The sequence below is a fragment of the Conger conger genome, chromosome 8 (genome assembly GCF_963514075.1).
Source record: "Conger conger chromosome 8, fConCon1.1, whole genome shotgun sequence".
NCBI lineage: Eukaryota > Metazoa > Chordata > Actinopteri > Anguilliformes > Congridae > Conger > Conger conger.
Genome location: NC_083767.1, coordinates 64,351,458 through 64,363,957, shown reverse-complemented (window position 1 = coordinate 64,363,957; position 12,500 = coordinate 64,351,458). Strand labels below are relative to the sequence as shown.

Genomic DNA, 12,500 nt, shown 5'->3' with positions numbered 1-12,500 from the left:
ATAAGTGGGTGTAATGGATGCATTGGCTGATTGGATAATGGATAAGTGGGTGTAATGGATGCATTGGCTGATTGGATAATGGATAAGTGGGTGTAATGGATGCATTGGCTGATTGGATAATGGATAAGTGGGTGTAATGGATGCATTGGCTGATTGGATAATGGATAAGTGGGTGTAATGGATGCATTGGCTGATTGGATAATGGATAAGTGGGTGTAATGGATGCATTGGCTGATTGGATAATGGATAAGTGGGTGTAATGGATGCATTGGCTGATTGGATAATGGATAAGTGGGTGTAATGGATGCATTGGCTGATTGGATAATGGATAAGTGGGTGTAATGGATGCATTGGCTGATTGGATAATGGATAAGTGGGTGTAATGGATGCATTGGCTGATTGGATAATGGATAAGTGGGTGTAATGGATGCATTGGCTGATTGGATAATGGATAAGTGGGTGTAATGGATGCATTGGCTGATTGGATAATGGATAAGTGGGTGTAAGGGATGCATTGGCTGATTGGATAATGGATAAGTGGGTGTAAGGGATGCATTGGCTGATTGGATAATGGATAAGTGGGTGTAATGGATGCATTGGCTGATTGGATAATGGATAAGTGGGTGTAATGGATGCATTGGCTGATTGGATAATGGATAAGTGGGTGTAAGGGATGCATTGGCTGATTGGATAATGGATAAGTGGGTGTAAGGGATGCATTGGCTGATTGGATAATGGATAAGTGGGTGTAAGGGATGCATTGGCTGATTGGATAATGGATAAGTGGGTGTAATGGATGCATTGGCTGATTGGCTAATGGATAAGTGGGTGTAATGGATGCATTGGCTGATTGGATAATGGATAAGTGGGTGTAATGGATGCATTGGCTGATTGGATAATGGATAAGTGGGTGTAATGGATGCATTGGCTGATTGGATAATGGATAAGTGGGTGTAATGGATGCATTGGCTGATTGGATAATGGATAAGTGGGTGTAATGGATGCATTGGCTGATTGGATAATGGATAAGTGGGTGTAATGATGCATTGGCTGATTGGATAATGGATAAGTGGGTGTAAGGGATGCATTGGCTGATTGGATAATGGATAAGTGGGTGTAAGGGATGCATTGGCTGATTGGATAATGGATAAGTGGGTGTAAGGGATGCATTGGCTGATTGGATAATGGATAAGTGGGTGTAATGATGCATTGGCTGATTGGATAATGGATAAGTGGGTGTAATGGATGCATTGGCTGATTGGATAATGGATAAGTGGGTGTAATGGATGCATTGGCTGATTGGATAATGGATAAGTGGGTGTAATGGATGCATTGGCTGATTGGATAATGGATAAGTGGGTGTAATGGATGCATTGGCTGATTGGATAATGGATAAGTGGGTGTCCTGGCGCTACCTTCTCCAGCCCCTCTGCCGCCAGCATGTCGTTCCAGCTCTTCATGTACTCTCCGGGAAACTTGTCCTTGATGAACACGCCCACCGTCTTGCCCTCCTTACTGCCCCGAATCGCCTCCAGCATCTTCTCAAAGTTCACCTTGTTACTCTCATTCTGGAGCAAAGGAAGAGCACCAATCAGAGCGTGCAGGGCGGAGCCACAGAGAGCACCAATCAGAGTGCGCAGGGCGGAGCCACAGAGAGCACCAATCAGATCGTGCAGGGCGGAGCCACAGAGAGCACCAATCAGAGTGCGCAGGGCGGAGCCACAGAGCACCAATCACAGCGCGCAGGTAGGGGGGGCGTGTTTTGGGGCAGGGGGTGGGGGGGCCTCACCTTCTCTCGCACCAGCAGGCTGATGGGGGGAAGGCCGTTGGCATTCTCGTTGCCTTTGGTTACGGCCACCTGCTTGAGAAACTCCACCTTCTTCTTACTGGCAAGGAAGAGTATCTTGGACTCGCAGAAAACCATGATGGTGTCCGTCAGCTCGTATCCAAAGAGCCAGGTCTGCGGACAAGAGCACACCATCACTCCCAAAATGCAATCTTACAAGATTTTACTCAAACAATGAACATCACACACACACACACACACACACACACACACACACACACAGATGAGTGTTACCTGCAGAGCTGTAGATTTGGCGTAAACAACCTCCTCATCGACCCCAACAGACACCACGATAGCGTCCACCTTCCCAAACTCATCCTCACCTTTCTGTGAGAGAGAGAAGCGAGAGAGGGAGGGAGAGAGAGAGAGGGAGGGAGAGAGAGAGAGGGAGGGAGAGAGAGAGAGGGAGAGAGACAGAGAGAGAGAGGGAGAGAGGGAGAGAGGGAGAGAGAGAGGGAGAGAGGGAGAGAGAGAGAGAGAGAGAGAGAGAGAGAGAGAGAGAGAGATGAGCTTGTGTATGGCAGCAGCAGGAAGCACAGGAAGTTGAGGAGCAGTGGGCACATGGTGGTGCTAAAATTTGGGGCCCACGTTAGGCCCTTAAAACCAACTTGCCATCATTTACTTCACCCTGCCTTGTGGGGCTCAGGAGGTAAGAGCAGTCGTCTGGCAGTCGGAGTGTCCCTGAGCAAGACGCCTAACCCCCAATTGCTCCCGACGAGCCGCGGGCGACATGGCTCAGGCAGTAAGAGCAGTCGTCTCATTGGCTCAGGCAGTAAGAGCAGTCGTCTCATTGGCTCAGGCAGTAAGAGCAGTCGTCTCATTGGCTCAGGCAGTAAGAGCAGTCGTCTCATTGGCTCAGACAGTAAGAGCAGTCGTCTCATTGGCTCAGGCAGTAAGAGCAGTCGTCTGGAAGTCTGAGGGTTGCCGGTTCGATCCCCCGCCCGGGCTGTGTCGAAGTGTCCCTGAGCAAGACACCTAACCCCCAAATGCTCCAGACGAGCTGGTCGGCGCCTTGCATGGCAGCCAATCGCCGTTGGTGTGTGTATGAATGGGTGAATGAGAAGCATCAATTGTACAGCGCTTTGGATAAAGGCGCTATATAAATGCCAACCATTTACAAGCTGGTTGGTGCCTTGCATGGTGTGTGTGAAGGAGAAGCATCAATTGTAGAGCACTTTGGATAAAGGTGCTATATGAATACAACCATTTAATTATTTGGGCCAACCTACTCGTACCAAAGCATCGTAGCTCACCATGTGCTTATCATTATGGCCACAGGCTACCCGACCCAGCACCACGACCTCAAGCCCATTATCTCAGGCTGGTTCCATGAACATGACAGTTGCTTCACTTTACTCCAATCGCCTGCACGGTCCCCAGATCTGAATGCAATATCGCTGAGTGTGTGCAGCATGAACGTGTACCTGTAAAATACGCAGGAACAGCGCGATGCTATCCAGTCAACAAGGTTTCCAGCACCTTACTGAATCCGTGCCATGATGAATTCAGGCAAAACGTCGTACTTGGTGCTACATAGGTGTACCTATTAAAGTGAACACGGTGTGTTTGGCTACAGTCGGACTGCTGTGCAAACGGATTCTGCAGCACGAAGTTTCTACTGTAACTTTGGCCAAGACGGTGTGGAGTGTTTTGAACCGCTTATTACTGAACTGTCCACGGTTATTTTAAAATTAGTATTTTAGCCGAACATCTTCTGTCTTTACGGAGGGACAGGTCTTCTCCGTTGCAGACTGGACAGAACAACCACTTGTATTTTAATGTTCAATACGGATCACCGCAGACCGTGACAGCAATTTTAAAAGTTCAAAATATAACTTAGGGTTTTATATATCAGCGTGTTGGAGATCAGTTGGTGATATCAAGTGAGGGACGCCGTTGTACAGCGTAGTTCAATGTCCTGTTTGAAAGTGCTCCGACTAAGCTAGCTGCTAGCTAGTAAGCGAAATCAGCAGCGTGACTAGAACTCAACTTTGTTTGCCAAGAGTTCCGAGTTTATAAATACCGGGGACGTCTAGCAACTATTTAAAATAAGCTTTTGTTCCAAAGCTATTTGACGAAATGTGGCAAAATAACGAAGCGCCAGCAGTACGGTTACATTTCTGGGTTGCTGCTAAGCTATTAGCTACCCTCGTTAGTCTCTCCATTTGCCTGCTAGAACTACCATGGATTCGTACTGGAATCGCCAGCACGCCGTGGTAATTTAATGTATTTATCTATATGTCCTTGAAATTAGGACCATAAACATTAGCTCCGATATTACTGATATTTGTCGCGTTTCGCTGAGCTGCGCACTTCGTGGGCACAGTTTCGCTGTTCGTGGCTGTGCTGAAAGTTAACTGGATACCACTGCTGAGCTACAGCGGCCTCTGTTCAGCACACTGCCGGCCACAGAGGCACCAACGCCGCATCACGTCAACGCGAGTGCGGCTTTCTGCCAACACCTCAATCCGGGGATGGCCGCGCATAACAGGGGTTTACAGTCTCATTCCGTGTCCGGTTTATATTACCTTCCAGTTGCCGTACAGGCGTTTGATCCGGCGGTAATACGCCTCCTTGTCTAAGTTTACGGCCATCGCGTCTTCCGCTGCTCCAAAAACTCCAGGTCGCGGCTTCAGGCCCGATCAGTGAAGCATCGGTGGCGCGCTTCCCACGCCTCGCGCTCGCAGCTTCCTCCTGGCCCAACTCAAAGACACGAAAGTCTTTTTTAAAATATTGTTTTATTATTCTTTATATTTTATTGTTTTCAAATCGTACTATTATATTCCTGATGGCAACTGAAATCCGTGCATGTTATGGGAAACAGTCGTTTTCTATTGTACCATCGTACGAAAACGTGCAACTGCGGTTAAATGTCTACAAATGTGTACATGGATCGCTAAACACATTGCTGTTTGTATCACGCATTGATACGCATATATTTAATACCCCTCCCCCACCTTTCTCCCCTCCCCCTGCTACAGGGCCAACCTACTCACGCAAACACGCAAACTCCGACACATGTGCAATACAGCATACTGCAGTTATGTTCAATAATCAGTGATATCATATGCTATAATACATTAAAACCACGTTGCCTCCATATTCATAATCGGATCATATTCAATCATGCGTATCTGTGATTTTGCACGTTCCCATACGCAGATATTTCTTATTATTTTGCAACTGCCCTCAGCATTTGATTTTCGTCTGCTTTTAGTTTTTTGTCAAACATACGGCCGCTTCCGCGACCACATTCAACCTCCATTAAATGCAGGAGCGTTCGCGTGGCTCGTCTTTGTGTAGTTTAGTTTCTTCCTCGCCTCCCATTGGCTGTCCGTCTCCCTTTTCATATATTTCCCGCGCCCCTCTTTTCCCGCGTTCTGTAAAGTGCGGGATATCAAACAGAGCCCCCGTGTTGTGATTGGCCCATTTACACTGGGGCGGCACCTTCATACAGTCTAAATTGCGTTTTATTTCAAAACACCACCGAACTAAAAGCAGCGTTACAGATGTTTTAATAGTCTTTTTGAAAGCGCTGTGTGTATTGCAGTTTTTTTTTGTTGTATCTTAGGGATGACCAGTGTTGCTATGAGAGGATCTGGGTGAGCTGATCAGACCATACAGGACATAGCAAAGGGCAAGACATTTCATAAAACAATCTTAAAATCGATTCTAAAAGATACACGCAGCCAGTGAATAGATTTGAGGACCGCCATAATGTGACCAAAAGTAGCATTCTGACCTTGTGTTGGAGCAGGAGGGCGGACCACATGAAAAAGCACTGCCATGGTGATAGTCTTTTTTATTTTATTTTTCAATCCAGCCCCCCCACAACTTTGGAGGTCAACTTTATGAATTCAGTTATTACATGTTTATGCATGAATCCTCCTGCCCACCACCCAAATACAAAAAAACAAAAACACAATAACACAGAAACACAATAACACAAAAACACAGAAAAGAAAAATAAGTACATCATTTTCCCCTTCTCTTCCCGAACCCGAACCAACCACATATTAACTATTCATTTGCTTCTTCTTTTATTATACCGTAATGATCATTATAATCATCTTCTGCCTTCCACATGAAATGTAATTGGCTTATTTATTTCACATTTTCAGCCTCCATAACTATACCCCATCTCAGCCTCCATAACTATACCCCATCTCAGCATCAGCCTCCTATATCCCATCTCTTGCCATAAGAGACTCAACTCTACTGTGATACAAAGGTCTCACAATCTCTCAATTCTTAAAACCTCCACAGACGTCAACCCAAAGATAAATACCTTTGCCAGATAAATAAGTATGTGACCTATTGTGTGTTTCTTTTTTTACATCACCCAGTAACACTTTAAACAAGTCTAACTGAAAAGAAACCTTATACACAGATAACCAATTCTTCCTGTAAATGGTCTACACCTCTTCCTGGCAGAATCGCCATAAGGAATGACTTTATTCCCCAGAAATTTAGCATTGTTTTAGTTCGAAACGTATTAGCTTATACTGAAAATATCTTATTTTTGGATCAAGTGTTGTTTTTTTAAAGGACTAGGAATACCTGGTCCCATGGGACTGGTGTGTCGAACATATTTTCCCATCTAGAATTTTATATGGTGTAGCACCCAAGTTCTTTATTCTTAAGTAAAATGTGTCTTTTTTTAATCTTCATTCCCGTTAAACAATTTACCATTTTTATATGTGGCCTGCAGACTAACGGCCAAATTGCTAATATCTGATTTCCTGTATGGTGGTAATGCTGTATTGACTGTATGGTGGTAATGCTGTATTGACTGTATGGTGGTAATGCTGTATTGACTGTATGGTGGTAATGCTGTATTGACTGTATGGTGGTAATGCTGTATTGACTGTATGGTGGTAATGCTGTATTTACTGTATGGTGGTAATGCTGTATTGACTGTATGGTGGTAATGCTGCATTGACTGTATGGTGGTAATGCTGTATTCACTGTATGGTGGTAATGCTGTATTGACTGTATGGTGGTAATGCTGTATTGACTGTATGGTGGTAATGCTGTATTTACTGTATGGTGGTAATGCTGTATTTACTGTATGGTGGTAATGCTGTATTTACTGTATGGTGGTAATGCTGTATTTACTGTATGGTGGTAATGCTGTATTGACTGTATGGTGGTAATGCTGTATTGACTGTATGGTGGTAATGCTGTATTGACTGTATGGTGGTAATGCTGTATTTACTGTATGGTGGTAATGCTGTATTGACTGTATGGTGGTAATGCTGTATTGACTGTATGGTGGTAATGCTGTATTTAGGCCTACTGTATGGTTGTAATGCTGCATTGACTGTATGGTGGTAATGCTGTATTGACTGTATGGTGGTAATGCTGTATTGACTGTATGGTGGTAATGCTGTATTTAGGCCTACTGTATGGTTGTAATGCTGCATTGACTGTATGGTGGTAATGCTGTATTGACTGTATGGTTGTAATGCTGCATTGACTGTATGGTGGTAATGCTGTATTTACTGTATGGTGGTAATGCTGTATTGACTGTATGGTTGTAATGCTGTATTGACTGTATGGTTGTAATGCTGTATTGACTGTATGGTGGTAATGCTGTATTGACTGTATGGTGGTAATGCTGTATTGACTGTATGGTGGTAATGCTGTATTTACTGTATGGTGGTAATGCTGTATTTACTGTATGGTGGTAATGCTGTATTTACTGTATGGTGGTAATGCTGCATTGACTGTATGGTTGTAATGCTGTATTTACTGTATGGTGGTAATGCTGCATTGACTGTATGGTTGTAATGCTGTATTTACTGTATGGTGGTAATGCTGTATTGACTGTATGGTTGTAATGCTGTATTGACTGTATGGTTGTAATGCTGTATTGACTGTATGGTTGTAATGCTGTATTGACTGTATGGTGGTAATGCTGTATTTACTGTATGGTGGTAATGCTATATTGACTTTATGGTTGTAATGCTGTATTTACTGTATGGTGGTAATGTGCCGACATTGGAATACATGTTTGTAAGACATGAGTTTGCTTTCCTCGTTGACTATGTCCTTTATAAAAATATCTTTGTCAAACATGCATTTCCAAAAAATCTTTGTTCTATTGACCATCATGTTGGAGATTAACCATATTATTTGTTGTAGGACTTGTTCTGCATTTTCCGGTTGATGGAATTGTAATTGTAACCAACTTTGTAGAGTTTCTTCCGAAAATGTGGAGACATGAGAAAAAATCTCATTAACATGAAATGCGCAGGAATGGACAAAAGGCTTTACCAGACATAGGATGAACACTCTTGAGTAATTTACTTGAAAACCAGTTTGAATTGAAATATAATTTGAGGATAAGAGAGGCTTTAAGTGAGATTCAAGGCTTTTAAGTTGAGTAATTTTAAACCGGCAGATACATAGTCATTGTAGAGATGTGTACGTTTAATTTTATGAGGTTTATCAGTCCAAATACATTTGAATACCTTCTGTTCTTATGTTTTGAAGAATAATTCACTAGGAGCTGGTAATGCCAAAAATAAATATGTAAATTGGGATAGAACTAATTAATTAATAATGGTTATTTTGCCATACCAGGTCAGATGTTTCCCTTTAAAGCACTTTACAGTTTAGCCTCACACACTCACACTCACACACTCACACACACAGTCACACACTCACACTCACTGTGCTTCAGCATCCCACTGCCCAACCTTCACCGGCCTCTGTGAGAGACATTCATCTTTGAAGGCATCATTCTCCTCTCTTTTTATTGTATTTATTGTATTACTGGCCCTTAGCTGTGGCTGAAATCAATGTCATGCAGTAATTATTTGCCCTGATGAAACCATTGTCATACTGATATAAATTTGCTGAACTGAAATTATTGTTTTGTGTTTGAATTGACTCGGAGACAAAACGATTCAAATAAAAAAAATATCTGGAAGGTAAAGCAGAGGCTCAGGTTTATTCCCATTTTACAGGAAAATATTTTTAATAGTTTTATGTGATTATTTAAAAAATGAAAATCCCTGGGATTCCTCAGTGTTTATGTACAAGCACAAAATGTGGAGTGGGAAAGACTCAGACAAACCCTGAACAGAAAGAACAACACTGAGTTTACACACACACACACACACTGCTTACCCTCTGAGTTCACTCACTCACTCACTCACTCACTCACTCACTCACTCACTCACTCACTCTCTCACTCTCTCACTCTCTCACTCTCTCACTCTCTCACTCTCTCACTCACTCACTCACTCACTCACTCACTCGTGCGCATGCACGCTCACACACAGTAAGAGAACACTGCATTGATAGCTGTCAGTGCTGAGGAGACCCCCCAAATGGAATGTGTCTGGGCAGTGAGTGGGGTAATGTGGGATCCAGTGGAGATCAAGTGCAGGTTCTGTGAGTTCAGCAGACCTGTCGTACAGCAGAGTTCAGTTACAGTCGAGCAGCGGGTTCCAGCCCCCCCTGCCCCCCCCCGCCTGCTCTGCTTCCACTCCATCACGAGTAGATGGTGATGACCTCACTTCCTCCTCCCCTGACCAATAGGACGCGCTCCAGCCCCTCGGTCAGCACCTCCAGAAACTCCATATCTGCCACAGAGTCAAGATCTCTTCCCCACCATGTGACTCGCTGCAGCCAATCACAGTTATTTTTGTTTAGAGAGAAAACACTGGGTGTGTGCTGCTGTGATGAGAAATAAACTCTCTCTCACTCTCTCACTCTCTCACTCTCTCACTCTCTCACTCTCTCACTCTCTCACTCACTCTCTCACTCTCTCACTCTCTCACTCTCTCACTCTCTCACTCTCTCACTCTCTCACTCACTCACTCACTCTCTCACTCTCTCACTCGCAGTATAGCGCAGCAGTCAGGATTAAACCCTTTGTTACAATAGTGGGCTTTGTTACTATAGCAACCTGTGTCTCACCAAACCCATGCATTTTGCGAGTTCATTATGTGGCCAAGCAGTGAACTAGTATGCTTGCCATGACAACCATCACAGCTGTTCAGCACTTGGGTATCTGACCATGCTGTATATGTCCAAGAAGATTTGGGAATGCTGAGGGAATGCTGTGGGAACGCTGAGGGAATGCTGAGGGAACGCAGAGGGAACGCTGTTGGAACGCTGTTGGAACGCTGTGGGAACGCTGAGGGAACGCTGTTGGAACGCTGTGGGAACGCTGTGGGAACGCTGAGGGAATGCTGAGGGAACACTGAGGGAACGCTGAGGGAACGCTGGATGAAGGATACAGTTTTCGTCTCCCTCCTGGTTCCTGGGAGGTCCCGGCATGTTGAGCAGCACCAGCCGAGCATCATGGGACTTGTTGACGATGACCTCGTTCAGCTTCACAGCAGTGTGCATGCGACGCACGTTGGAGTGATCCCTGCAGGAAAGCACAGTTAGCTGTGTATGCTAATCAGAATGTACTGAGTAACAGCACAGTTAGCCGAGCATGCTGTGAGATGTTGGTGAGATGGCAGTGAGATGTTGGTGAGCTGTTTGTGAGACGACAGTGAGATGTTGGTGAGATGTTTGTGAGATGTTTGTGAGATGTTGAGACGGCAGTGAGCTATTTGTGAGATGTTGGTGAGATGTTGGTGAGATGTTGAGATGGCAGTGAGATGTTGGTGAGATGATGGTGAGATGATGGTGAGATGATGGTGAGATGATGGTGAGATGATGGTGAGATGTTGGTGAGCTGTTTGTGAGACGACAGTGAGATGTTGGTGAGATATTGTTGAGACGGCAGTGAGCTATTTGTGAGATGTTGGTGAGATATTGAGACGGCAGTGAGATGTTGGTGAGATGATGGTGAGATGATGGTGAGATGTTGGTGAGATGATGGTGAGATGTTGGTGAGATGTTGGTGAGATGATGGTGAGATGATGGTGAGACGGCAGTGAGCTATTTGTGAGATGTTGGTGAGATGTTGGTGAGATGTTGGTGAGATGTTGGTGAGACGGCAGTGAGCTATTTGTGAGATGTTGGTGAGATGTTGGTGAGATGTTGGTGAGATGTTGGTGAGATGTTGAGACGGCAGTGAGCTATTTGTGAGATGTTGGTGAGATGTTGGTGAGATGTTGAGATGGCAGTGAGATGTTGGTGAGATGTTGGTGAGATGACAGTGAGATGTTGGTGAGATATTGTTGATGGCAGTGAGGTGTTGGTGAGCTGTTGGTGAGATGACAGTGAGATGTTGGTGAGATATTGTTGAGACGGCAGTGAGCTATTTGTGAGATGTTGGTGAGATGTTGGTGAGATGACAGTGAGATGTTGGTGAGATATTGTTGATGGCAGTGAGGTGTTGGTGAGCTGTTGGTGAGATGACAGTGAGATGTTGGTGAGATATTGTTGAGACGGCGGTGAGATGTTGGTGAGATGTTGGTGAGACAGCAGTGAGCTATTTGTGAGATGTTGGTGAGATGTTGGTGAGATGTTGAGATGGCAGTGAGATGTTGGTGAGATGTTGGTGAGATGACAGTGAGATGTTGGTGAGATATTGTTGATGGCAGTGAGGTGTTGGTGAGCTGTTGGTGAGAAGACAGTGAGATGTTGGTGAGATATTGTTGAGATGGCAGTGAGCTATTTGTGAGATGTTGGTGAGCTATTTGTGAGATGTTGGTGAGCTGTTGGTGAGACGCCAGTGAGATGTTGGTGAGATGATGGTGAGATGTTGGTGAGATGTTGGTGAGATGATGGTGAGATGGCAGGACTTACGGCCTCATGCTCAGCATGTCTCTGAACCCCTGGGGCGTGCTGCAGGCGGACTGCGCTCGCATCTGCTGAGCACGCTCTTTGGTCCAGGTCATGTGGACACGCCGATGCTCTGTAGTAGCTCCGCCCACACTGCGGTCCCCAGCGTCCGTGTCATCATCATCGTCTGAGCCGATGCTCGTCAGACGCAGCATGGAGTTCCTGTCCTTCACCAGCTGGGCCTGAGACCACGCCCATCAGACCACGCCCATCAGGCCACGGCCATCAGACCACGCCCATCAGACCACGCCCATCACACCACGCCCATCAGACCACGCCCATCAGGCCACGCCCATCAGGCCACGCCCATCACACCACGCCCATCAGGCCACGCCCATCACACCACGCCCATCACACCACGCCCATCAGGCCACGCCCATCAAGCCACGCCCATCAGGCCACGGCCATCAGGCCACGCCCATCAGACCACGCCCATCAGGCCACGCCCATCACTTCAGACTCCATCCATCACCAACCCCCATCAGACTCCAACCATCACCAACCCCCAACAGACTCCAATCAGTCAGTGATAAATGACCACCCTAAAAGTAAAAGCTGAGCTAAACACACCTGGGAAAAAATTATCTCCAGGTTTTTCCACAACTCTTTACCATCTGCTGTCTTCTACCTACTACCTATTGTCTACCATCTCCTATTTATTATACCATCTACTGTGTACTACTGACTATCTCCTGCCTGCTACCTGCAGTCTAGTAGGCAGCCCAGTCCCAGTATAGCTCATGTTCTGCTCCGAGCACACTGGAGCTCTCCACCTGTGAGGGTGGGGTCACACGGGGGCGCGAGCACTAAAGCCAACTCTACATCTCTACTGAACACCACAGGGACCAATCAGGCTGCAGATACACTTACATCATCAAAGCTCCACCGCACACGC

The 12,500-nt window shown here is 45.6% G+C and overlaps 2 protein-coding genes across 3 annotated transcripts in view; both read right to left on the bottom strand.

The window, feature by feature from the left end:
* The window catches only part of LOC133135694 (FACT complex subunit SPT16-like), a 36,002-nt gene extending 31,239 nt beyond the window's left edge, over window positions 1-4,763 (bottom strand). The window contains exons 1-4 of one of the 2 annotated variants that reach the window (XM_061252891.1): window positions 4,375-4,763; window positions 2,081-2,173; window positions 1,790-1,960; window positions 1,416-1,568 (exon numbers count right to left, since the gene is read on the bottom strand). In XM_061252891.1, the coding sequence (XP_061108875.1) occupies window positions 1,416-1,568; window positions 1,790-1,960; window positions 2,081-2,173; window positions 4,375-4,440 (483 nt within the window). In that variant the 5' untranslated portion in view covers window positions 4,441-4,763. Of the gene's footprint in view, window positions 1-1,415; window positions 1,569-1,789; window positions 1,961-2,080; window positions 2,174-4,374 lie in introns of those variants that run through there. The other variant, XM_061252892.1, reaches the window with a different exon arrangement.
* A 4,022-nt stretch (window positions 4,764-8,785) lies between these two features.
* LOC133135166 (solute carrier family 12 member 6-like) overlaps window positions 8,786-12,500 on the bottom strand; it is a 32,513-nt gene continuing 28,798 nt past the window's right edge. The window contains 3 exon segments of the mRNA XM_061251973.1: window positions 8,786-9,441; window positions 10,102-10,235; window positions 11,570-11,787. Of these exon segments, the coding sequence (XP_061107957.1) occupies window positions 9,350-9,441; window positions 10,102-10,235; window positions 11,570-11,787 (444 nt within the window). The 3' untranslated portion in view covers window positions 8,786-9,349.